General features: G+C 41.2%; 1 protein-coding gene across 3 annotated transcripts in view; it reads left to right on the top strand.

Annotated features, from left to right (window-relative positions):
* The window catches only part of LOC145345015 (uncharacterized), a 167,984-nt gene that overhangs the window by 35,458 nt on the left and 104,789 nt on the right, over positions 1–27,737 (top strand). For 2 of the 3 annotated variants that reach the window (XR_013887021.1, XM_080192523.1), the window contains exons 6-7: positions 11,976–12,075; positions 23,151–23,194. The exons of the other annotated variant lie outside the window; for it this stretch is intronic. Coding sequence is in view for 1 of the 2 variants with exons in the window: in XM_080192523.1 (XP_080048649.1) it covers positions 11,976–12,075; positions 23,151–23,194 (144 nt within the window). In the remaining variant the exon portion in view is untranslated. The remainder of the gene's footprint in view (positions 1–11,975; positions 12,076–23,150; positions 23,195–27,737) is intronic. 3 annotated transcript variants of the gene reach the window in all.

Raw genomic sequence — 27,737 nt, 5'->3', positions numbered from 1 at the left:
GCTCAAAGTTCATTTGTAAGTGATTTCTAATACCCCAAGTGGAGGATTCCTTTGCTTCTTCTCTACAGTTCCTGGAGTCAGAATTGCTGCATTATTTCATTTTTGAATTGATTTTCTCATGTTGTCCTTCCCTGCACTGCTTATGTTCCGTGCTCCCGGACCCACTTCTCTCTGCGACACGGCCCCAGTTGCCTTTTGACAAACAATCATCTTCCATCTTGTGAGTGGTGTAATGATCATACCAGTGTGACATCTTGTTTCCGATGGATGGGCAATAAATGCTGGTCTTGTCAGCACTGTGCTTAGCTGGAGAATGAGAATGAGATTGTGAAAGATGTGATAGAAATTAAGTCTTTCTTTAATGATAGCAACCAATTTGTGACATTAGTCTACAGCTAGAAGTGTGGTAATGTATTGATGATCTGTTGTTGATCCAGAAAATGTGAACTCAAATCCCACTGTGACAGTTTGAAAATTTAAATTCAGTTTTTTAGAAAGTGATGTTGATGAAGTGACCCTGAAAACAATTCATTTTGGAGCAGCTTCTTCATTCGGTGACTGCAAAACCAATTCTTCAGAAGCAGCTTCCTCCACGAATCTTTACTGGTTGTTTATTGTGAAGCCCGAGGTGACATAAGGATTTGTTTTTCTCATTGTGGTTGGTAGTCTCTGAAACACTGCACCAGTTCCCTGGCGATTTTGTTCTCCATCTCGCTGCTGTCACCACCTGTTTATCCTCACTGCTACTCTCACGCTCACTGCTCCTTTTATTCTCATTATTGATCTCTTACTCAATGCTGTCACCGCTCTTTTATCCTTCCTGCTGGTCTCGGGAACAGAAAAATAAGAACATATAAGAGTTAGATGAGCATTGGAAAAGAACAAGAAACAATCACGAATGAAAACACTTAATGGGAGCAGGGTCAATTTCATGGGTTGAGAACAAATCTATCCCAGATGAAGTGGAACTAAAGGTTGGCATAAAAACTAACAGAAAGTGAACCCCCTTTAAAGATGAAGGCTACGATCTTACTGACTCATCCCACTGGTCGATCAGCGAAGCAAACCAGTAATATAAGGCCAGAGGCAAAAATTCAGGATTGCAGCCGTTTTTTTATCTCTCACGATCTTACTGGCACTGAGGTGCGACAGCGATTCCAATATTCATTGCATCATTTAAATGTCATTAGTAAGTCCTGGACTCTATCGTCCAGACTCACTTGAACTTACCTCCTCAGTGGCCAAGGTCCTCACCAGCGAGGGCCACGTGTGGTCCCCATCAAAGAGGACTTGATGTGATGGGCCTGCTGGTGGAATCAAAGACCACTGAAACACCAGGGGTGATCAGGGCATTAAACTGTTTCCAATGCTTTCACATCCTTCTTTCGATAAGGAGACCAGTACTTTTATTGTATTCATTCATGGGGTGTAGCTTGATTTGGTAGACCAGCATTCATTACCCATCCGTTATTGCCCCTGAGCAGGTGATGGTGAGCTGCCTTCTTGAACTGCTGCAGGCCATTTGCTGTGGATACACCCATGGTGGTGTTAGGGAAAGAATTTTAGGATTTTGACCCAGCAACAGTGAAGGAACAGCAATATCATTCAGAGTCATGGTGGTGAGTGACTTGGAGGAAAACTGAACCATAGTCAGTCCATTTGAGCTTCTAGTCAATTATAACGCACAGGAGGTAGGAGATTTCAGTGAAGGCAATGCCATTGAATGTCAAGGGGCAATGAATGGTTAAATTGTCTTTGTTAGAGACGGTCATTGCTTGGCACTTAGATGGCACTAATATTACTTGCCACTTGACAGCCAAACCTGGATATGGTCCACATCTTGTTGCATTTGGGTATGAACTTATTATCTGAGTATTTGAGGAGTTGTGAATGGTGCTGAGTAATGTGCAATCAGCGAACATCCCCACTTACGTCCTCGTGAAGGAAGGAAGAAACGTCTTTGCTGAGACACTAAAAGGTGGTTGGGGCTAGGACACACACCTGAGGAACTCTTGCAGAGATTCCCAGAGCTGAAATGGTTGACCTCTAACACCACCATCCTTTGTACTAGGTATGATTCTGGACAACAGAGTTTTCTCCCTGATATCCAGTTCTGCTTGGGCTCTTTGATGCTACACACTGTCAAGGATAGTAACTTCCACCTCACCTCGGGAATTCAGCTTCTTTTGTTCATGTTTAAACCAAGGCAATAATGAGGTCAGGATTTGAGTGGCCCTGGCAGAACCCAAATTGAGTGTCAGTGAGCAGGCTATTGTTTCACGTGTGCCACGCAATAGTGTAATTGAGGGCCCCTTCCATCACTTCACTGACATTCAATAGTAGATTGCTTGACTGGGTTGGGTTTGTCCTGTTTTTTGTCTACAGAACGTCTCTGAGTAATTTTCCACACTGCCGATTGGATCCCAATATTATAGCTGTACTGGGACAGCTTGGCCACGGGAGCAGCAGGTTCTTGAGCACAGGTTTTCAGTACTGTTGAAAGATTATTGTCAGAGCCCATAGCCTTTGGTGCAGGCAGTACCTTCAGCCTTTTCTTGATGTCAAGTGGACTGACTCCATTTGGCTGAAATCTGGAATCGGTGATGCGGTGGACCTTCGGAGGAGGATCATTCATAAAGTATCTTTGGCTGAGGATTGTAGTTAATGCTTCAGATCTCAATTGCTGAGGATTTGCTCTTATTCGTTCTTTACCTTCTGCTACTGGCCCAGGCAAGCCGCTATTTCCCTTAGGACTCAGCCAGCTTGGTCAGTGATGGTGTGACTGAGCTGCTCTTGGTGATGGATTCTGATGTCCCCCACCCAGAATACATTCTGTGCCCTTGCCACCCTCATGTTTCCTCTAAGTGGTGTTCCACGTGGAGGAGTACTGAGGGGAAACGGTAAATGGTAATGAACTGGTTTCCCTGCTATGTTTGATCTGATGCAGTAAGATTTCATGGGGTCTAGAACTAATGTTGAGACCTCCCAGGGAAACTCATGCCAGACTGTATACCACTGAGCCATGAACTCGGCTGAATCTGTTCTGCTGGTGCATAAGACGTACCCCAGGATGATGATGTTGGTGATTGGGATATTATAAGATATGTATGATTCCAACAGTATGACCGTGTCAAGCTATTGCTTTAATAGATGTTGAGACAGCTTGACACAATTCCCTAGAAACAAATTCCTTAGAGGTCTTTGCAGGGCTGACAGGACTGGATTTGCTGATGTCATTTCCGGTGCCTCGGTCGATGCTGGGTGGTCCGTCCAGTTTCGTTCCTTCTTGTGGACTGCGTAGCAGTGTGCTATGCAGGGTAATGTTATGGGGCTTTGGGTTCAAATCCCCTTGATGGCAAGTGGTGGAATTTGAATTCAATAAACATGTAGAATTAAAGTCTAATGATGACCATAAACCCAATGTCAGTTGTCGTAAGAATCCATCTGGTTCATGAATACCCTTTGGGGAAGAAGTCTTGCCCTTATTATTACTTACATGTGACTCCTGATCCACAACAATGACTCCAAAACTCTAGCAATGCTGTCACCCCTTAACTGCCCTCTTGCATCCAACTGCTACAAAGGAATGAAACCGAACAAACCACCCAGTATCAACCTACACACTAGAAATGACAACAGGAAATCCAGCCCTTGTCAACCCTGCAGAGTCGACCTTACTAACATGTGAAAGCTTGTGCCAAAGTGGGAGAGCTGTCTTACAGACTAGTCAAGCAGTAGTCTGATATAATCAGATAGAATCATGCCATCAAGACACCGGTATCACCATCCTTGCGTAGGTCCTGTCTGTACTGACCGAGCAGAGGTACTAGCACAGTGGTACACAGCCAGGAGAGAGTTCTCAACATCGACTCTGGACCTTGTAAAGTGTTACCGCACCAGGTCAAACATTCTCAAGGAAACCTCCTCCTGATTACTATGTACTGTCCCCACTCAACAGATGAATCAGTGCTCCTCTATGTTGAATGTCACTTAGAAGAAGCATTGAGGGTGGCAATGATGCAAATGTTCTGGATTGGGACACCAAAGCCCAACGTCAAAAGTGACTTGGTCGCAGTATCATGGAGGGAGCTGGCTGGGTCCTAAAGGACATAGCTACTAGACTGGGTCTGTGGCAGGTGGTGAGGGAAGCAACAAAGAGCAAAAAATAATTTGGTACTAACCTGCCTGTTACAGGTGCATCAGAGACAGTGCTTGTGCAGACAAAGTCCTGTTTTCATATTGCGGATACCGTCCATCATTTTGTGCAGCTTTCCAGCATGCTGAAAAGTCCAGCAACTGAAGACTGGTCGTGATTAGGCATTGTGTGCCATCAACAACCTCAGAAATGTACTGAACTACAAGCTGTATCCTCATGGCCCAGCATATCCCCTGCTCTTTTGACCAAGCCATCGGAAGAACCCTATTTCAATGAAGAGTGCAAGAGGGCATTCCAGGAGCAACACCAGGTGCAATACCTAAAACTGATGTGTCAACCTGGTAAGGTGACAAATAGGGTTACTTGCTTGCCAAATGTCGTAGGCAGCAAGTAATAGACAGAGCTAAATAAGTCCATAATCAATGGATCAAATCTAAGCTCTGGAAGCCTCCCACATCCAGCTGTGAATGGTGGTGGACAATTAAACAACTCCTTGGCAGAGGAAATTCCACAAATATCACAATCCTCAATGATGATGGAGCTCAGCACATCAGCCCAACAGATAAGGCCACAACATCTTTCAACAATCCTCAGCCAGAAGTGCTGGATATATGATACATTGCGACTTCCTCTGAGGGTCTCCAGCATCACAGAGCCAGTCTTCAACCAATTTAGTTTACTCTGCATGGTATCAAGATGCGGCTGTAGGTATGGAATACTGCAAAAGCAGTATTTCAGCAATAATACTGAAAACTTGTGCTCCAGAATGTGGCACACCCAATTGCAGCTGTTTCAGTTTTGCTAAACCATGGGGATCTCCCTGGCAATGTGGAAAATTGCCCGACTATGTCCATTGCACTAAAAGTAGGATAGATCAATCTGTCCAATTACCGGACCATCAGTCTACTCTTGATCATCAGTATAGTGCTGGAAGTTGTCATCAACTGTGATCAAGCATCACTTGCCTAGCAATAACTTGCTCACTGACATTTAGTTTGAATACCGCCAAGATCAGTTGGCTCCTGGCCTCATTAAATACACTTTAAAAGATGAACAAAGAGCTGAATTCTGTAGTTGAGATGAGAGTGACTACCTGTAACATTAAGGCAGCATTTGAACGTGTAGCATATGGGACTCCTAGCAAAACTGGAGTCAATGGTAATAAGGGGTAAAACCCTGTGCTAGTTAGAGGCATACCTGGCATCTCAGCCCCAGCGCATCGCTGCAGTAGTTCATCAGGATAATGTCCAAGGCCCAATTCTCTTCAACTATTTCATCAATGACCTTCCTTCCATCATTAGGTTAGAACTGGGGATGTTCACTGATGACTGCACAATGCTCAGCACAGTTCATGACTCAACAGACACTGAAGCAGAGCATGTCCAAGTGAAGCAAGACCTAATAGAAAGATAGAAGCAGGAGTAGGCCCTTCGAGCCTGCTCTGCCATTTATTATGAGCATGGCTGATCATTGAATTCAATATCCTGATCCTCCCTTCCTCCCATATCCCTTGATCTCTTTAGCCCCAAGAGCTGTATCTAATTTCTTCTTGAAATCAGACAACGTTTTGGCCTCAACTACAGTCTGTGGTAGTGAATTAGACACATTCACCACCCATTGGGTGAAGACATTTCTCTTCACCTCAGTTCTAAAAGTTTTACCCTTTTTCCTCAAACTATGACCCCTAGTTTTAGACTCCCCCACCATTGGAAACGTTCTTTCTGAATCTACCCTGTCTAACCTGTTAGAATTTTATAAGTTTCTATGAGATCCCCTCTCACTCCTCTTACTTCCAGTGAATATAATCTTAACCGACTTAGTGTTTCCTCCTATGACAGAGCTACCATCCCAGATTTGGCCTGGGAGACCTTCACTATACTCCCTCAATAGCAAGGACATCCTTCCTCAGATAAGGACACCAAAACTGCACACAATACTCCAGGTGCAGCCTCCCCAGTACCTTATGCAATTGCAGCAAAACATTCCTATCCCTATATTCAAATCCTCTTGCTATGAAGACCAACATACCATTTGCCTTCTTTATTATCTGTTGTATCTGTGCACTTACTTTCAGTGACTGATGCTTGGGAACACCAAGATCTTGTTGAGTATTCACCACTTTCAATTTACACCTATTCAACTAATAACTTGTCTCCCTATTATTGCTATCAAAGTGGATAATCTCACATTTATCCACATTATACTGCCTCTGTCAGGCAGATGCCCACACACACAGCCTGTTCAAATCATGTTGAAGCATCTCTACATCCTCCTCACAGCTCACCCTCCTGCCCAACTTTGTATCATCTGCAAATTTGGAGATAATACATTCAGTTCCCTCGCCCAAATCATTAATAATGTGAACAGTTGGAGTCCTAGCACAGATCCTTGTGGCATCTCACTAGTCACTGACTGCCAATCAGAAAAGGACTCATTTCTGCCAATTTTGTGCTTCCTATCTGCTAACCAGCTTTCTATCCATTTCAGGAAATCACCTCAATCCCATGCTTTAGCTGTTACGTGTGACTTTGCCGAAAGCCTTCTGAAAGTCTAAATAAACCACATTCACTGGTTCTCCTCAGTAAACTCTACAAGTTACATCCTCAAAAAGTTGCAATAGATTTATCAGGCATAATTTCCCTTTTGTAAATCCGTGCTGATTTTGTCTGATTATACCACTGCCTTCTAAATGTCAAGTTATGAAAACCTTGATAATAAACTCTAGCAACTTCCTGGTACATGACCTGAACAATACCTATGCTTAGGCTGACAAGTAGGAAAAAGCATTTGCCCCATATGAGTGCCAGGCAATGACCATCCCCAGCAGGAGAGAATCTAACCACTGCCCCTTGACATTCAGTGGAATTGCCATTGCTAAATACCTCACTATTAACATTCTGAGGTTTACCATTGATCAGTAAATTGATTGGACTAGCCATATAAATATTGCAGTCACAGAAGTAGATTAGAAGCTTGCATCAACAAAGCACAAGTCAGGACTCTGATAGAATATTCTGTACTTGCCTGGATGAGTGCAGCTCCATCAAGCTCAAGAAGCTCAACACCATACTGGACAAAGCAGCCCATTTGATTGGCACCCCTTCCACAAGTATTCACTCCCTCTACCTCCAACGCCCAATATCTGCAGTGGATACCAATGCACTGCAGGAACTCACCAATCTCCTGGGGCAGCACCTTGCAAACCCATGACCACTTTGTGAATATGCTGTGTCAAAATCCTGGAATTCCTCTCTAACAGCACTGTGGCTGTCCTATACAATAGGGACCGCAGCAGTTCAAGAAGATTGCATACCACTACCTTCTCAAGGGCAATTAGGCATGGGCAATTGTCAATCTTCTTGGTAAAACAATTAATCTGAATCCAATCAACTGAGGAACAAATAAATATTCTGGTAATCCTTTTGGCAAAACAATTAGACCAAATTTAATGAACTGAGGGACAAATCAAAAGGAGCAGTTCGCAAAAAGGGAAGCGCCCGAAACAAAAGACGAAGTAGAAATGAAACTTAAAACGTCAAACTAAAGTGTGATTAAAGGAGTCGATAATGCACCCCAGTCCCTGCGGTGCCCAGCAAGTATGGAAAGCCTCAACGATGCCCTCAGACATGGCATGCTCACTGTCTAGGGACACCTAGCCGCAAATGTATCCGTGGTAAAGTGGCGGACAGTTGTGTTGGATGACACCTTCAGTCGCCTGCTGCCTGGACCTGTTTATGGCAAATTTAGCCAAGCCCACGAGTAGGTTCACGAGGAAGTCCTCCACCTTTCCCACCCACTTCTGCACCGGGTGTCAGTAGATCAGGAGCTTGGGACTGAACTGTAAACAAAACATCAATAGAAGGTTTTTTAGGTAACTAAAAAGATTGTGCCAATTAAGATATTCAATGTAAACATGGCTCATGGATTCCACAAGGTTGCAAAAAGGGCATGTCTTTTGGGAGCCCTTGAACCAATATAACCTTCAATTGTACGGAATTGCTGCATGCACCACCTTCCACCCCAGTCCCCAAGCTAGTGGGGGAGGATCCTCCGTAGATCGCTCCACTGGAGATTTCCACCGCTGGATGGCAACAGAACCCGCCAAGGTGTATCCGGGTGAGGAGATTGTAGTAGAAGGTGGGCAGCAGCAACTGTACAGGAATCGCCTTCGTGCAGTGACATAGGGCCCGGAGGGCATTTCTGCGAGGTGGCTCAAGCTGTGGGACACCTGACATCGGTGATTTAGGCTTGGGGCCAATGTGAAATTTTGTCCAAGCTCAGACGGTATCACACTGCGCAGATGTGCCTCCTCGAGACAAAGCCAGGAAACAAAGACCAAAGTGTTAAGACAACGGGGGTTCCATGTTAATACAGTGCAGAAGGAAAAAGACAAAGGTTCTCTGGAAACGAAAATCCTATCACCCCTCAGGGTTCACCAAAGGACAGTGAACTGCATCTTTCAGGAGTCTGTTCTGATGCAGGGCTGGAATGGAGTCAGCTTGAACAGAATGAGATGGGAAATGAAAAAAACTCAACAGTTCAGACACCAGAGGTTATAAATCTCAGGAACGACTGAACAAAGGTGGGGTGGAGGTTCTTTTCTCGAGGAAAGAGGAGAGTAATTGGTAGAAAGGTAGAAATCTGGTAGATGTAAAATTATTGAAATGGTTCGCAAAATAGATGCAACAAACATGTTCCCACTTGTGGGGGAGATCTGAACGAGGCAGTCTGAAGTGGTAAAGTAGTCATTTATAATTCCAATGGGAAAGTCAGGAGAAACTTTAGACGGAGTTTGCTGAGAATGTGGAATTTTACACCACAAGAAGTGCATCAGGTGAACATGCATTTAAGGGGAAACTGGATAAACGCATGAGAGAGAAGGAGACTATAAAGGGTGAAATGAAGTTTTGGTGGAATAAGGCTTGTGTGAAATCATAGAATTCTTATAGTGCAGCAGGAAGCCATTTGACTCATTGAGTCTGTACTGACCCTGAGCAGCTTACCCAAGCCCACCCTCACGCCTTATCTCCATAATCTCTCACATTTACTGTGGTTAATTCCCCCGAACTTATACATCTTTGGATACTAAGAGGCAACTTAGCATGGCCAATTCACCTAACCTGCACATCTGAGGGAGGAAACTGGAGCGTCTGGAGGAAGCCCACAGAGACACACGGAGAACATGCAGACTCCACACAGTCACCTAAGGGCAGAATCGTACCCAGTTCCCTGGGGCTGTAAGGTAGTGGATTATGCTCCTAGCATGGTGCAGATGAACTGAATGCTCTGATGCTGTAAATTGGTCATTGATTCAAGTGGGTAGGAGAGTCAGTTCAATTTGGTCGCCTCCAGTACTAGTGATGGGAAGTAAAAGAGTGAGCATGTAGTAACTGGAAAAGCTTTGGAGCGGAACAGTATGCAGTTGGCCGGGAAGGTAGAGACTATGGAGCAGTTAGAAGCATGAAGAGTATTAAAAGTGGACACACTATATGTATATAGTTTGTTATAATGCCTGTAGAGTGGCAGACTGATGAAGCTTATGCTTCTGCATCAGTTGTGAAATTTCTAAAACTTGAGAGATCTTATTATGTTCACTAACAAGAGAAACATTATAGCTGAAACAAGCTGTGCACAAAACAAAGGTTCCAACTTTGCGCAGAGTTTTGCTTGGGATGCAATTTATTACAAGTTTAGAAAAGACAAAGATGACCTACATTGAACCCTCATTGCTCTAGTAACTTGACTGTTCCATCAATATTCAGCTGTCTTTGGAATAGCTCCAGGGTTTACATTGCTGTGAGTTATTAGAGTAATCAGTGTGCAACAAGCCGAATCAGCCCAAAGGATCAAGGAATTCTGAACGTCAGTTATGCCCAAACCTATCTACATTTGTATCTTCTATGATCCTTTCAGTTGGTTCAAGATTTAGGTTTTCCGACTAAGGTTCTTCCAACAAACGGGCCGCACCCCCAGGTTGAAATTGTAAGATTCTACTGATTCAGCTGGCTTCATAGTACTGTTCATATTATTCTCACTGTTGTAGACATACAAGTAAGATTTTTCATACCAAACAAAATGTTATTATGAAACAATACATATCAATTAAACTAATAAATGATTTAAAATAGATTTTACCTATCTAACAGATCCATGCAAACGGATCCCTATATCCTGAGGAAAGAAGCTTTTCCTGGACTTTCCAAATTACTTTTTCATGTCTTTGGATCCTATTTTCCTAGATATTTAGAAATAATCTGGATTTATCATCTTTGTGGCATTTTGATAATACTTTCTATATAAATCTTCCATATAAATCAACATTTAGAACTGCTTCTCACAATGCATTCTTTTCTGAAAAGAAAGGGCAGTTGTTACATAGGTATTGTAAAATCTTGGCATGGTTACTGCACAGAAGACCACAGATTTTCCCTTTATCTAACGTATCTTTTCACTTCAGATAATTATCCAATTCTCTTTTAAAGGACTTTTAAAGAGCATTCCAGATTCTAACCACGCGCTATGTAAAAATGTTTTCCTCATGTCACTGTTGTTTCTTTTGCCAATTACCTTCTAACGGTGTCCTCTGGATCCAACATTTCTGTCAATGGGAACAATTTCTCTTTCTCTACGCTGTACAGACCCCTCATGATTTTGAAAACTCTATCAAATCTATTTTAATCTTCCCTCCTTCAAGGAGAACAGTCCAAGTTTGTCCAATTCATCCACATGGTTAACGTTCCTTATCCTTGGAATCATCCTTGTGAATCTTTCTGAACCCTTTCTAATGCTTTCACATCCTTGTGGTAAAGTGGGGTACCCTGAATTTGACATGATACTTCAGATGAGGCTGAATCAGCATTTTACATAGATTCACCATAATTTTCTTGCTTTTGTTTTTCTATTGTCAATAATCTGACCTACTCTTTTTATTACCCTTACACTATTTATAGTGGAGGGAAGACCTTTAAATTCATGTACTCATCTACTTCAGTGTATCCTCCTTTAATCAACTTCTTTCCAGATATAAAGCTTAATTTTTTTAAATCTTTATTCACAAGCCATCCCATTTACATTTGACATCAATATTGTTCTCTGTATATGTTCCATTTGTCGCTTTGTGATGTGGTGGCCAAAGATTGAACATCTTGTGACATGATGAACTTTTTGATAGCTCACCGCCATCTTTTCAAGGGCTGTTGGGGTGAGCAATAAAAGCTGGTCTTGCCAGTGATGCTCGCATCTTATGAATGAATATAAAAATGCCCTCTTGATTTCAGAACCAGTCCGACAAATATTTTGGAATTTGTGACACTCAAGATATTGTAATGCACAGAAATCATCTGGTACTTCATTTTCTTAAATCATGTTCATTAATCTAGTGTGAACTTTTAAAAAAATTCTGTAGATTTAATATATTATCAATATCAGCTGTAATTCAGCATTCTTTGACCATAAATCTTAGCACCAACAGCTACTGATGGTCGCTGTTAGTTCTCAACAGCAATGTGTCAAAAGTGCACTTAATTTCACATTGTATTACTGTTGCATATACCTATCTAATGTAATAGGTATCTGCAACACCTACCCTTTCTTGAACTGTAATATTAGTTTTCTGGTCTGGAAACAGGGTGGGGTGAAATATCTGAACAAGTATAACAAGGAGAAAACAAAGCAGATAAGAAAGGCATAAAGTATTTTCTCGTGATGTAAAGAACCATGCCGAGTGGACAATCAAGCTGGAACTCTTCAGGTAAAATTGGCTCATTGGAATAAATTGTGCACAATTACTTATTCTGTTACTCAATTTCTGTTTGCACAGTGCCAGACCAATCAGCAGGGCTTTGGATCTTGGAGCTGACATTGTCGTAACTGGCAGATGCATCGATAGTGGCATTGCTCTGGGACCTCTCATTCATTCTGTAAGGCACTCTCTATGTTAATATGGCTCCCAGCTTTTCACTGGTTATATCAGATAATGTATTTCTCAATTGAAATAAAAGGTAAAATAAATTAACAAAACAGTTAAAGAAAAATCCATGAAAACTATGGAGATTTTGTACCTTTTAAAATTAACCACTTTTTTTCTAGTATGTATGCAAAACATACAAATTTACAGTTGTAAAAATAGCAATCTCGTATCACAGTAGAATACTGCTAATTGGAGTGCTAGCTGCTAATCCAAACAGAGCAAAAATCAGAATGGGAACAGCACTTAGTACATTGTCTCATACTGTAATAGTTGAAATGGGCAATTCCTGTTGAATGAATGGTTGACATAAGCAAAAAAGAGCAGCACACTATACCATAGTATATAAGTAAGTTACACTAGTGTAGAAAAATTCATAATGACTTAAGTTTTTTATAGGTGACTAAACATTGCATAAATAAATTGTTAGTGCAAACAAATCTCCAGTTTCACTGCACTTTAAGTTATGATTATGAAAGGTTCACGTCCCACACTAAAGACTTGAGCATGAGGTGCAAGTTGATGTTTCTGTGCAATATTGAGAATGAGCTATGCTGTCAGAGGTGCCATCTTTTGGATGAGACATTAAACCTTAATAAATTATTATTGAAGATAAAATCGCAGAGTACTTGGAAGTGCATGATAAAGTAGGAGTGAGACAGCATGGCTTTGTCAAGGGGAGGTCATGTCTGACAAATCTGTTCTTTGAACTCAAAGAGGAGGTAACAAGGAAGTTAGATAAAGGAGAATCAGAGGACGTGATTTATTTAGATTATCAGAAGGCCTTTGATAAGGTGCCGCATAGGAGACTGTTAAATTAGTTAAGAGCCCATGGTGTTAAAAGTAAGATTCTGGCATGGATAGAGAATCGGCTGACTGGCAGAAGGCAGAGAGTGGGAATAAAGGGGTCTTTTTCAGGGTGGCAGCTGGTATCTAGTGGTGTGCTTCAGGGGTCAGTGCTGGGACCACAACTTTTCACAATATACATTAACGATTTGGAGGAAGGAACTGAAGGCACTGTTGCTAAGTTTGCTGATGATACAAAGATATGTAGAGAGATTGGTAGTATTCAGGAAGCAGAAGGGTTGTAGAAGGACTTGGACAGGTTAGGAGAGTGGGCAAAGAAGTGGCAGATGGAATACAGTGTGGAAAAGTGTGAGGTTATGCACTTTAAAAGGAGGAATGGAGACATAGACTCTTATAAATGAGAAAATGCTCAGGAAATCAGAAACACAAAGGGACTGGGAGTCATTGTTCAGGATTCTCTTAAGGTTAATGTGCAAGTTCAGTTAGGAAGGCAAATGCAATGTTAGCATTCATGTCGAGAGGGCTAGAATACAAGAGAAGAGATGTACTTCTGAGGCTGCTTAAGGCTCTGGTCAGACCTCATTTGAAATATTGTGAGTAGTTTTGGGCCCCCTAGCTAAGAAAGGCTATGCTGGCCTTCGAAAGGTTCCTTGGGAAGTTCACAAGAATGATTCCTGGAATGAAGAGCTTGTTGTATGAAGGCTGGTTGAGGACTCTAGGTCTGTACTTGTTGGTGTTTAGAAGGATGAGGGGGGATCTTATTGAAACTTACAGGATACTGTGAGGCCTAGATAGATTGGATGTGGAGAGGGTGTTTCCACTGGTGGGAAAACTAGAACCAGAAGGCACAACCTCAGGCTAAAGGGATGATCCTTTAAAACAGAGATGAGGAGGAATTTCTTCAGCCAGAGAGTGGTGAATATGTGGAACTCTTTGCCGTGGAAGGCTGTGGAGGCCAGGTCATTGAGTGTCTAAGGCAGAGATAGATAGGTTCTATCTATCTTAATAAGGAGATCAGGGGTTATCGGGAAAAGACAGGAGAATGGGGATGAGAAAAATATCAGCCATGATTAAATGGTGGAGCAGACTCGATGGTCAAGTGGCCTAATTCTGCTCCTAAGTTTTATGGTCTAAACCAAATTCAGCTACATCTAAAAGATTTCATGGTACTGTTTGAAAAAGAGCAAGGGAGATCTCCAATATTGGCCAATATTCATCCATCACTTTGTGAGGTCTGTGGGACATTGCTGTGTGCATATTGGCTTCTGAGTTTCCAACATTCAGTGACTACATTTCAAAAATACTTAATTGGCTGTTAAGTGCTTTGGAACACCCCAAGAATGAGAAAGGCACTATATAAATGCAAGTTTTTTTTCTTTCTTGTACTAATGCATGAATTACTGGTTCACTATTTTACTGGTCTTTGACAGTCGTTAGCATATCACAGCTAAATTCAGTTTCTAATGCGAGGGGAATAGAAACCTAACAGAGTTCATGCTTCTGATACAATTAACGATTGCTACCCAATATAACATATAGGCATTAGGTGGGAGCAGGAAGAGATTTGGTTGTGATGCCCCCACAGTTGAATGTCCCATTAATAATCACGATTTTACCCTAATACGTGACTGAGGTAGCAAAAAGCTCCACTGCCCATGGATTTATGAGGCAGACTTCAGGAAAGGAGACGAGGAAAATTGAAGAAGGAAGAACATTCCCAACCAATGGACCATTTTCAGAAAATGTATCTTGTTGGGGGATGGGAAAGATTTGCACTTTTTGCAGGTTTATAATAACCAATTATCCTAACAGTGAATATCTTAACCGTGACAGGATGTTTTAGTCATCTGTAATGATATTTAGGTTGAATGTTGTGTAGAGTGGTAGTTCACTCATTTCTTGAGTCTGAAAATTGTGGATTCAATGCCCACTCCAAAGACTTGAATAGGAATAAAGTAGGCTGATTTTCCAGTGCAGTACTGAGGGATTACTGCTCTAGTAGAGGTGCCAACTTTCAGATGAACTGCCGAACCAAAGCCCCATCTGCCCTCTCTGTTGGATATAAAAGATCCCAAGGCGCAATGCAAAGAAAAATAAGGAAATTTTCCCCAATGTGCTGGGCAGCACAGTAGCGTAGTGGTTAGCACTGCTGCCTCACGGTGCTAAGGACCTGGGTTCAGTTCTGGCTTGGGTCATTGTCTGTGTGCAATTTGGACATTCTCCCCGTGTCTGCGTGGATTTCCTCAGTGTGCTCCAATTTCACCCCACAGTCTGAAAGATGTGCTGGTTAGGTGCATTGACCTGAACAGGCACTGGACTGTGGTGACTGGAGGTGTTTCACTGTGGCTTAATTGCAGTGTTAATGTAAGCCTTACTTGTCATAGCGGTCATAGAGGTTTACAGCGTGGAAACAGGTCCTTTGGCCAACTTGTCCATGCTGCCCTTTTTTTTTTAAAACCCCTAAGTTAGTCCCAATTGCCCACATTTGGCCCATATCCCTCTATACCTATCTTACCCATGTAACTGTCTAAATGCTTTTAAAAAGACAAAATTGTACCTGCTTCTACCTCTGGCAGCTTGTTCCAGACACTCACCACCCTCTGTGTGAAAAAATTGCCCCTCTGGACACTTTTGTATCTCTCCCCTCTCACCTTAAAACTATGCCGTCTAGTTTTAGACTCCCCTACCTTTGGGAAAAGGTATTGATTATCTAGCTGATCTGTGCCCCTCATTATTTTATAGACCTCTGTAAGATCACCTCTCAGCCTCCTACGCTGCAGAGAAAAAAGTCCTAATCTATCCAGCCTCTCCTTATAACTCAATCCACCAAGCCCCGGTAGCATCTTAGTAAATCTTTTCTGCACTCTTTCTAGTTTAATAATATCCTTTCTATAATAGGGTGACCAGAATTGCACACAGTATTCCAACTGTGGTCTTACCAATGTCTTGTACAACTTCAACAAGACGTTCTAACTCCTGTATTCAATGTTCTGACCGATAAAACCAAGCATGCTGAATGCCCTCTTCACCACTCTATCAACCTGTGATTCCACTTTCAAGGAGCTATGAACATGTACCCCTAGATCTCTTTGCTCTGTAACTTTCCCTAGTGCCCAATCATTGACTGAGCAAGTCCTGCCCTGGTTCAAACTACCAAAATGCATTACCACGCATTGTCTAAATTAAACTCCAGCTGTCATTTGTCAGTCCACTGGCCCAATTGATCAAGATCCCATTGCAATTGGAGATAACTTTCTTCACTGTCCACTACATCACCAATTTTGGTGTCATCTGCAAACATATTAACCATGCCTCCTATATTCTCATCCAAGTCATTAATATAAATGACAAATAACAATGGACTCAGCACTGATCCCTGAGGCACACCGCTGGTCACAGGTCTCCAGTTTGAAAAACAACCCTCTACAACCATCCTCTGAAGCCAATTTTGTATCCAATTAGATACCTCGCCCTGGATTCTGTGAGTTTTAACCTTATGCAACAACCTACCATGTGGTACCTTGTCAAAGGCCTTGTTAAAGTCCATGTAGACAACATCAACTGCACTGCCCTCATCTACCCTCTTGGTTACCCCGTCAATAAATGTGACTAATAAATAGACTTTAACTTTAGCACAGAAGACTATTCAGCCCATCATGCCTGTGGCAGCCAAGAACTAGCTCTCTAGCCTAATCCCACTTTCCATTCCTTGGCCAATAGCTCTATAGGTTACGGCATTTAAAATTTAAAATCCAAGTATATTTTAAATGTAATGAGGAGTTCTGCTTCTATTGCCCTTTCAGGCAGTGAATTCCAATCCACCATTACCCTGGGTGAAAGAAAAATTCTCAATTCCCCTCGAATCCTTCTATTAATTTCAATAAAATCTATGCTTCCTGATGATTGACCTTTCTGCTAAGAGGAATAGAGAGGATAGGAAAGCTTATCTGGGTTTCTCATGATTTTCTAAACCTCAATTAAAGCTGAGCTTCTGTCTGACAGAAAACAATTCAAGCCTATCCAATCTTTCCTCACTGTTAAAATTTTTCAGTCCTGGCAACATATTTGTAAATTTCCCCTGTGTCCTCTCTTGTCTATTCATTTCCTTCTTATAATGTGGTGACCAGCACTTTATGTAGTACACCAGCTATGGTCTAACTAGTATTTTATTCAATTCTGGCATAAGCACCCTGCTGTTATACTCTTGGCACATTCTGGCCTGCATCACTGAAATGGATGGTCATTATCACATTGCTGTTTGTAGGAGCTTGCTATGCGCAATTGACTTATAACCATAGAATCACTGCAGTGCAGAATGAGGCCATTTGGCCCATTGAATCTGCACCAACTTCTGTGTTTCATGTGTTACGACAGTGATTACACTTCAAAAAATACTTCACTGGTTGTAAAGATCTTTGGGACATTGTGAGGTTGTGAAAGCTGTGAATAAAACACAACTTTTTTTTTCCTTGAGTACTAATTTTGGCTAATGACTGATTCGTATTTCACAAGTGTCCCTGTTGTCCTATATTCATTTCATTCTGGTCCTTCCCCTTCCTTCACTAGCTGTCCCCTACAACCAGTTCTAATTAGTTCCTACCTGAAGCAAGCATAATCTTCTGTCTGGCTCCTGTTTGTTTTCTTGGTTTTAAAGATAAGCTGGTAGTTTGCAACGATGAATATTTTTTCCCAGCTATCTACTCAGTGTGGCTGTCAGTACAGTGCACAGTTTCCTTAACTAATAAGTGGATCAAAATTTTGGACCTGTAAGGATTGCTAATGGCATACAAATCTTTGCAATGAAATGCAACCACTGCACTTGCAGAAAAAAATGTTGATTGGATCTTTTACTCAATCCATACAGGAAGCTTCAGTACTGGGGATAGAATGACAGATCAAAGAAACAGAAGCCTTCGAAGAAGCAGGAGCCTTAAGGCATCAGCTGTAAATACCAGTATTGCTTCCTGCCAACCGTATTTTTTTGACTAGTTGAAAAACAAAATGTGTGGCTTTCGTAACAATATACCTAATTGCTATTCTCCCCCTGATTCTGGTCATGGTTGCTATTTACCCTCAGTTGTAGCTATTTTCCTCTAAAAAAAATGAAACCAGCAATTGTTTAAATTTAATATATGAGACATTTTTCATCTACTTGTTCTAATAGCCTGTATGGGATGTGGAAATTACTTCAATAATGAAGGCCACTTGCTTGCAGTTTGCGTTCAGTGCTTCAATTTGTAATTTTATTTCCCTCCTCTTTGTTCAAAACTGATCAGAATTTCCAAGTTTCACCAGACAAGGAAAGACTTTTTAGAAAGCTGGTAACTCTTTTAAACATAATGGCCTGAACTTTGCCCCCACTGGATGCTCACACTCGGCATGCCCAGGAACAGATACGAAATGCGCTTCTGGGTCGTGCTCTGCCCCGGAACATGATTTGATGCTGGTTGGCTAGTTAGGTGTAAAATGCTTGCTAAGAAAGGCTCATCACTGTCGAGTTTGGCAGCAAGAGGAGGGACACCAAGAAAAGGGAGGGTGTGGGCTGGCACTTCTAATAGGCTCTCTCAAGGTGGACAGCGGCTGTGGAACTCTCTTGGAGCTGCAAAGCTCTTCAAATTAAATGTGATGAAAAGACACAACAAACTGAAACAGTCTGGGCAGCACATTGAAACACCTGGCACAGAACTCAGAAAACCTCAATCTCCAAACACCTTTTTAAATTTTATTTCATCCTGTTGGAAGCAGTTCGGAGGAGACTTACTAGATTGATATCTGGAATGAGTGAGTTGTCTTATGTGGATATGTTGAAAAGGCTGTGCTTGTTTCCACTCGAGTTTAGAAGAGAGGGGGTAACTTGACTGAAGTATATATGATCCTGAATGGCATTGACAAGCTGGATGTTGAAAGAACGTTTCCTCCTGTGAGCAAGTCCAGATCTAGGAGGCATTTATTGCCCTTTCAGGGTAGAGATGAGAGTTTTTTTTCACTCAGAGGGTTATGTGACTTTGGAATGCTGCCTGAGAAGGCAGAAGATGTTTGGTCATTTAATATTTTTAAGGTGGAGGTAGATATATTCTTGTTAGGCAAAGGTATCTAAGGTTATTGCTTATTGTATTGAATTCTAAATATAGGGCTGAACAACAGAAATTCAAATTGCATTCTTTATATCAGTAAGGCTTGAATTTTCTTTGTTACAGTTCTAAAATTGGAGTTTTTACTCAGAAAATAACTACAATGTCTCTTGCGTTACAAATTTGTCATGAAGGAGGAACGTTACAGATAAATTTAGATTTTCTGCTTTAATTTACATTAGTGGGATGTGAATCAGTTTTACACTAGCCTCCAGCATGTTTCCCAATCCGCTATGGCAGGCACCAACAGAAGATTCTGCAGGAAATTTATGCTAGTGTAAAACCGATATTGGGACCACCAATGAATACTCATGCCCTCTGCCCAATGCTGAATCTGCAAGCTGAAGGATGGGAAAATTCAACAGATTGAATCAATGAAGGTTTTGGTCAGGATCCCTTCATAGCTGAAAAGCTATTAACATGGAATTCATTTTCATGTTGTAAGTATTGTTTTTCCACATTTTTGCTGCATGCCAACTTCAGGAGAAATGTCAGGAGCAGAATTACAAGCTCTACACAACCTTTGTTGACCTTGCGAAAGCCTTCGACACAGTAAGCCAACAAGGCCTGTGGAGGATCATGCCAAAGTTCAGCTGCCCCCCCAAATTCATTCAGATGGTAAGCCAGTTCCATGATGGCATTTTGACCAGAGCACTGGATGGCAGAGAATTCTTTGAGGCATCGCCAGTCACCAGTGGCGTCAAACAGGGCTGTGTGCTCACACCCACACTGTTCAGCATGATGAATGATACCTTCCAGGACAGTGTTGCTGGAATCAGCCTCAAGTACAGAGTGGATGGGAAGCTCTTCAGCCTGAGACTTCAAGCTATTACCAAAGTGAAGGAGACTGTTCTGAGAGATTTCCTCTTTGCCGATGACTGTGCCCTGTATGCTGGCTCAGAGCCAGAGATGCAGGTCAGTATGGACAAATTTTCCACAGCTGTGACAACTTTGGACTCACCATCAACATTAAAAAGACCGAAGTCATGCACCAGCCTGCTCCTCATGCACTGCACACAGAACACATTATCACAATCAAAGGGCAGAAACTACAGGCAGTGGACCAGTTCACTTGGCAGCGCTGTCTCCCAAGCAGTGACCATTGATACAGAAGTTAACTGCAAAATAGCAAAGGCAAGTTCTGCTTTCGGTAGACCGCGCTCCACTGTATGAGAATGTCGAGGAATCAGCCCAGCAACAAAACTGAAGGTCTACAGTACCATGGTACTCACTACCCTCCTGTGTGCTTGTGAAACGTGGACTGTGTATCGAAGGCAAGATAGCTCAATTATTTCTACATGACTTGTCTTTGCAGAATATTATGCATCAGATGGCAAGACAAAGTACCAGACACTGAAGTTCTCGCTAGAGCAAGTCTACCATCAGTCCTCACACTGCTGATGAGAGTGCAGACCCAGTGGGCAGGTCATGTCATCCGTATGTCAGACGAGCACATACCCAAGCAGCTCATTTTTGGGGAACTCTTTGCTGGAAGACGCTCGCATGGAGGGCAGAAGAAACGTTTCAACGACACACTCAAGGCCTCCCTGAAGTCGCTTGACATTGACGCGACCACCTGGGAAACGCTCGCACAAAACCACTCTACCTGGCGCTGCCTCATCCACAAAGGCTGTGAAGCTCATGAAGCAAGGTGTATTGTTGAAGCACAACTTAAGTGTGAGCTGCGCAAGTCCAGAGCCACCAGTGCAACAACTACAATGCGTGGGTCCAACATGTGTCAGGACATTCCATGCCCGAATTGGCCTGATCAGTCATCTTTGGACACACCGCAACCAGCCTCAAAATGACTAGTGGTGTTGAGGTCCTCATTGATGACAATGGACGAACAACAACAACAACTGTTTTTCCACATATGCAGGCAGACCACCCCCCAACCCCCACCGTCCTGTCCCGCGGTTGTAATGTCTCTTCCTCTCTTTCCATCTCTTCCCCTTTCCTAAAAATCCCCTCTTTTACTCCTCACATCACTGCTCGTGATCACAGCTCCTCCAAGCCCAGGCTGATATACTAAGGTAATTATATTCTAAAATGATGAATGCTGATAATGCACGGGAGCAAGTAAGGGGGAGACATCATACATAATTCCTAGTCCTGATCACCAACAAGTGAATCTTGTTGCAAAAGGTGATTGTGTGGATATTAAATGAGAAAATGACTTCCTCCCCATGGTTAGGCTCACGTGGATTGGGTGAAGACAATTGGCAAGCATGAGACCATGTGCCAAAGTAAATGAGTGCCTTCAGAAGGGAGAAAATAGAAAGAACCTTTTTAAGTTTTTGGTCTTGTTTTAAAGTGGCTGTATTTTTTAAAGTGGAAATGGTACCAAAATGATCTATAATAACTAATAATGAAAAGCAAGCTACTCCCCAGTCAAGAAACTTAAAATTTGTGAGCAGTGAAATATTTGCTTTTTCAAAAATATAAAGAACATTTTTCACCATTTTTATCAAATATTCAAAAAGTACGCTCCATGTCCTGGAACCTCAACTATATGAGTAAATGTTTTGCTGCACAATGCAAGTCAATAACCAGCTAGCAAGTTCTTATTCATCCAATGACTTAAGTGTAGTCTTGTACTTATGAAGTGGCACTTAAAATCAGGATCCTACATGACGATTATTAAATCAAGTAGGATTTAACATCAAGAAATAGTGTATTTGGTTCAACTTTTCAATTGCAATAACTATATTGAAATATTTGATCCCCCTTCTGACAAATGTAGCTTGATCATAGGGATGATAAGGAACATCCAGAAACAAGAAATGTTTGAAATCTGGACATTATTATAAGCCATGCATGAATTTCAATTCTTATTGAAATGAGTGAAATAACTCACCAGCTTGTTGGGCTAGGTGCAGCATTGGTGCAGTTGCTCGCCGGACAAGTTATCAGGTTTTTATTCCGGTCTTTTCCTGTGCTCCATGTGGTTCAAGCTGCCCTTGACCCTTGCCGACCTGAGAACCAGCAAATTCCAAAATCAGCAGTGACCCAAAATCCCAATTTACTGTCTTTGAGATACTGTACCTAAATGGGTAACAGGAAGAAATAATATATAACTGGTGACAAACATGGGAAGATTTTAATGTGAAGAGCTCCTTATGCAGGCTTAATATTTCAAATTAATAACCAGCAATCAAGACCCAGTTTATCTATCAGTTAGGATAAGAGTACCTTCGACCTCAGGGTTATACAACTGGAAGTTATTTGTTTGGCCAACTTGCCTAATTTTTGTCCTGATTTTTGATCTGGAATCCCAGTTTTAACACTAGCATCGAAGTTGAAGGTTTCACTTGATGGTATTCAGTGACAGAATTCTGGGTTCCATTGTCCTAAGGATAGGTAAGGTTTGGTGACTAGTCTTTTCCCTCCCAGCTTTGGTGACAAATTTAATTACAAACATCCTGCAAATATAACTTTGCCGGCAAATTTTAATGAATGAAAAAATAAATGGGTGACAACAATAAGAAAATGCAATTCAGTCAGCATCCGGGGAAAAAATAGTATTATTTTGTAAGTGACTTTTCATTAGATATTTTGGTGAAAAGTAACAAAACTATTACTCTCATTGAGACATCAATTGACTCGTCATTTTCTAGCATTTTTAGGCTTTAGTTTAGATTGTCAGTACTTTACTTTTTGCGTCTGCTAAATGAAAATAAATCTTGTTGGCTTTAATTTTTTTAAAGCTGCATAATACCCTTCCATGAACTGTTTTATCAGTATATTCTGTTTGACCTCTCAGGCAAGAAATACATGACAAAAATTGGAAGCATTTTTTATCAAGAGTTGGAGCCAATTGTTGTACACTACATGCTTAGCTCCATATGTACATTTTTGTGCCCCTCTGTTATCTGCTTTTTTTAAAGTTGCATGTTATTATCTTGAGCCTTTATATAACTTATGTGGTATTTTGTTTTTTGAATTTGTTTGCCAAAATGTGCTGTATTCAAAGCACAGTCAGCAAGTTTTCTCTCATTTTCTTTCATTTCCATCTATTATCTTCTTTCTTTTTGCTTTGTTTCCAAGTTCATTAATTTTGGTAATATCCTGAGTTTATGTTTCATTGCAGTTTGGCTGGAAGCAAAATGATTTTGACCTGTTGGCTGCTGGAAGGTAAAGCTTTTTCTGTGCTGTGTTTTTTTACTTTCTATAGATTACATGTTTCATGTGCTTATAAAAGTTATCTTTTCTCATGGACATTATTCCTACCTTTTTGTTGGTTAAAAGTTACTCACCTGGGGAAATTATTCTTTTTAAACATTGTGTTTACATTTTGTTTATTCATTCATTTTAATTGAATCGTCATAGAATCCCTGCAGTGCAGAAGAGGCCATTCGACCCATCGAGTCTGCGTACCCAAGCCCCCTCCACCACCCTATCCCGTAAATCCATATATTTCCCATGGCTAATCAATATAACCTACGCATCTTGGGACACTAAGGGGCAGTTTAGCATGGCCAGTCCACCTTACCTGCACATCTTTGGATTGTGGGCCAGAGCCATGCAGACTTGGGTGGGGGCCTTGCTGGGATGTTTGGGGTTGAGAATTTTCATAGAGTGAGGGATGAGAACACTGTCAGATGTGAGGGAAGTGGGAAAACACTGTTGCTCATGAGACACTGGGGTGGACATTGTCAGGGGTGAAGGAGGGATCAACACTGTCAGTGTTGAAAATAACTTGCATATTAAAATATTTTAATGCGATTGCATAACATAGTTGGTGAGAACACTTGAGCTTTCTCAGATGTGGGATCAAATTCAAAGCGTAAACGAAGGGAAAAATGTATTTCTTCCAACCTTTAATTCTTCAATTACTATTTAACCATCTATCACAGGCCTCAGCCAATGCATCTGTCTGTAGTACACTACTGCCCCAAAATTCATTGGTGGTGTTACTGATTCCACACTTTTGTAGCAATTCTATAGGGTTAAGCAGTCTGGAAAATGATAAAGCGCACATTGTGCAGCAGGTTGGGATTTTCTTTACATAATACGCAAGGATATTTTGGCCTTGGAGGGAGTGCAGAGGAGGTTTACTAGGCTGATTCCGGAGTTGAGGGGGTTGAACTATGAGGAGAGGCTGAATAAACTAGGCTTGTACTCGTTAGAGTTTAGAAGAATGAGGGGAGATCTCATTGAGACATATAAGATGATGAATGGGATGGATAGGATAGAGGTGCAGAGGCTCTTCCCGCTCAGAAAGGACAGTAGGACTAGAGGGCACAGCCTCAAGATAAAGGGGGGGCGATTTAGAACGGAGTTGAGGAGGAACTTCTTCACTCAAAGGGTGGTGAATCTCTGGAATTCTCTGCCTGTGGAAGTGGTGGAGGCTGCCTCGCTAAATATTTTTAAGATGCGGGTTGATAGGTTTTTGATAGGCAAGGGGATTAAGGGTTATGGGGAGAGGGCGGGAATGTGGAACTGAGCCACGACAGATCAGCCATGATCTTATTGAATGGCGGGGCAGGCTCGAGGGGCTAGATGGCCTACTCCTGCTCCTATTTCTTATGTTCTTATAATAGGGCTTATTTACATGAAAACGTCACCTTGGAACTAATCTGGTGTCGTGTAGTTATATTACTTGATATCTAAACGTTATGGTTCCACATTACTGGATAACTGATCATTAAATGTCCAACTTCAAATAATCAAAATATATCAGAAACAGGCAGCTGAATTAGTTACTAAAACTTTCCATCTGTATGCTGTTGTGGAAGTGACAAGTATGGAGTAACAGCAGATGTGATTTGATCCTGTCATTATTGCATCATTATTTTCCATGGACTAGAATAGTTAACAAATAATGCATCAACAACAACTTATATCTATATAGCACCTTTAACTTAACAGAATGTCCCAAGATGCTTCACAGGAATGTCATAAAACAAAATATGAAACTGAGCCACATAAGGAGGTATTGGTCAGATGACCAAAACTTTGGTTAAAGAAGTAAGTTTTAAGGATTGTCTTAAAGGAGGAAAGTGAGGTAGAGAGGTGGGGAAGGAATCCTAGAGCTGGGCCTGGGCAACTGAAGGCACAGCCGCCAATAGTGGAACGATTAAAGTTGAGGATGCACAAGACGCCAGAATTAGAGGAATGCAGATATCTCAGAGGATATGGAGCTAGAGAAGATTACAGAGATATGGAGAAGTGAGATAATGGTAAGATTTGAAGACCAGGATAAGAATTTTAAAATTAAGCTGTTATGCTTGACCAAGAAGCAATATAGGTCAGCAAGCATGGAGATGTTAGAGGAACAGGACCTGCTGTGAATTAAGACATGGGCAACAGAGTGTTGGATTATTCTAGTTTGTATAGGGTAGAGTCTGGAAGTATTGCCAGGCGTGCATTGGAATCATCAAGCCTAGACATGATAAAGTCATGAATGCAGTTTCGGCAACAGCTGAGCTGAGATGAGCAACGCTGGATTAAGTTACAGAGACACAAAAAAGCAATTTTAGTGATGGTGCAGATATGAAGTTGCATGCTCAAAGTTTGCAGAGCTTTAAGCTTGATGTACATTTATGCTTCCTATCTTTGGACTGGGCCATTCTACAGTATTCTTTTCAAACTACACTTGTTTTTATTAAAGCCATTGAAACCTAATTGAAACTTTTCCCCTTTTATGCCTTATCAAAGAAAGAAAACTACAAAATTGACTTTGAAGATTTGTTTTTTTTAAATAGACTGTATGAATGTGAAGAGGCCAACAGTAATACTTATATGTCTTTGAGGATGTGTTGCTCGCTTTTCCACCCTAACCCCATTTTATTTCCTTCCCATAATTTCATAATTTAGATTGTTGAGGATGCGATTATTTATTCAGAAGGCATATTTCTCCTTACTGTATAGAAGGTATCCCTTGCAATTTGCTGAAAACGGCTACTAAACTGTGCATGGGTACAACCTGGGATTATGTTATCAACAGGTTTCCTTTGTTCCTTGTGCGGAACTGTTTGACCTCTGCTCAAAACTTCATCAGCCATGATGACCTGGTAGAGACAGGGACATTGATTTGTGTCTGACTTCATGGGCAGGTACCTTTTATTTCAGGCACAATGGAGGTAATTTTCAACTTCCAGTGATAGCATTGAAGAGGCAAAACTGACCATCATCTATTGTACATCCTGCCCAACTTTCCTTTGAAGTCATGTAAAAGTTACACATACCTCCAATATGTTGTTTCTCTGTTGTAGAAGGTCCAAAAATAAGTTAATCATATAAGCTGTGTAATCAGGAAGGACAGTACAGGAGGTATACTTCAAAATATAGTTGAAGATGTAAGCTATCTTAAGATCCCCATACAGACTGATAATTTATTTTGAAAATGATTAATTTCTTAATGACTGAAATAAACTAAGAGGCAAGATTTCACATTTTAAGACTTTTACTCTAACAAACATACCAGCTAACAACCAATTAAGATCATCACTTGCGCTTTTAACATGGCTATTATGCTTGCTAGAAATTCATGCACAAGGACATGTTCTCTGCAAACGGAAGGAATATGTTCAAGCCGTGTGTCTTTTTTGAACTTTGCGGGAGCTTGGAGAGCCTATGGTTGCTCTTGTTTTCTCCGTGGTAATGCCTCGACCATGGTAATACCTCAAACAATTGGTGTTGACTTGCCAACCAATCAACACTGTTTTCTCCTGCAGCAAAGGTTGTTGTGATTATTTGAAATTTGCATTCTGAGTTTGTCTGGATGCTTTGGCAACATGTCTCTCTTTTCAAAAGTATTAATTTTCTTTTTACAAATAAATTAACAATTAGAAATTGAATACACCTATTAGTTTCCATTGTAACACTATACAAAAAGGAATTAACTACTCTTGTGGAAAACTAAGTTATGTGTCATTGAGCTTCACCAGACTGGATAAGTACATTCTTATTAAACTCAAATTTCTTTTTGAAATGGTCATATATTAAAACATTTTGTCACTGATATTTACAACGTACATTTAAAGTTGTAATAATGGTAGAACTGAGTATTGATTTCTCCCTTAAATTTTCAGGATTAATGTAACACTGGCAAGATCAAATTTATAACCCATCCCTAATTTCCCTAAGAAGTGGGTATGGTAGATTCTTGGTTTCACAGGACAAGAAAATAAGGACATAGAAATAGGAACAGGAGTAGAGCTTCATGAGCCTATTTTGCCATTCAGTTCAACCATGGCTTATCCTTGGCCGCAACTATACTTTTCTACCCGCTCCCTACATCCCTTGATTCCCTAAGAGACTAAAAATCTGTCTATATCAGCCTTAAATCTATTCAGTGATAGAACATCCACAACCCTGTCGAGTGCAGAATTCTCAGAATGAAGAAGTTCTGCTCTTCTTAGTCCCAAATGATGAGTGGCTTATACTGAGACTGCGCCCCATGCTGCAGACTTCCCAGTCAGGTGAAGCAACCAGGTATCTACACTGTCAAACTCCCCTCAGAATTTTGTATGTTTCATCTCTCATTTTTTAGAGGTTTGACCTCTACAGATCCAGAGTATGTAGATTAGATTCATTCGAATAGCCAGAGTGCCCCTTTGAAGAGGTAAGGTAATCCTTTAGATAGTGTCCCAGGACACTTTGGAAGAGATAAGATACCCCTTGTCAGAAGTGAACATGATTATGCACTTTTTACTCATAATTATGCACAAAT

The sequence above is a fragment of the Carcharhinus amblyrhynchos genome, chromosome 1, assembly GCF_965287045.1.
Source record: "Carcharhinus amblyrhynchos chromosome 1, sCarAmb.v2.hapA, whole genome shotgun sequence".
Taxonomy (NCBI): Eukaryota; Metazoa; Chordata; class Chondrichthyes; order Carcharhiniformes; family Carcharhinidae; genus Carcharhinus; species Carcharhinus amblyrhynchos.
This window is presented reverse-complemented; position numbering and strand designations above follow the sequence as displayed.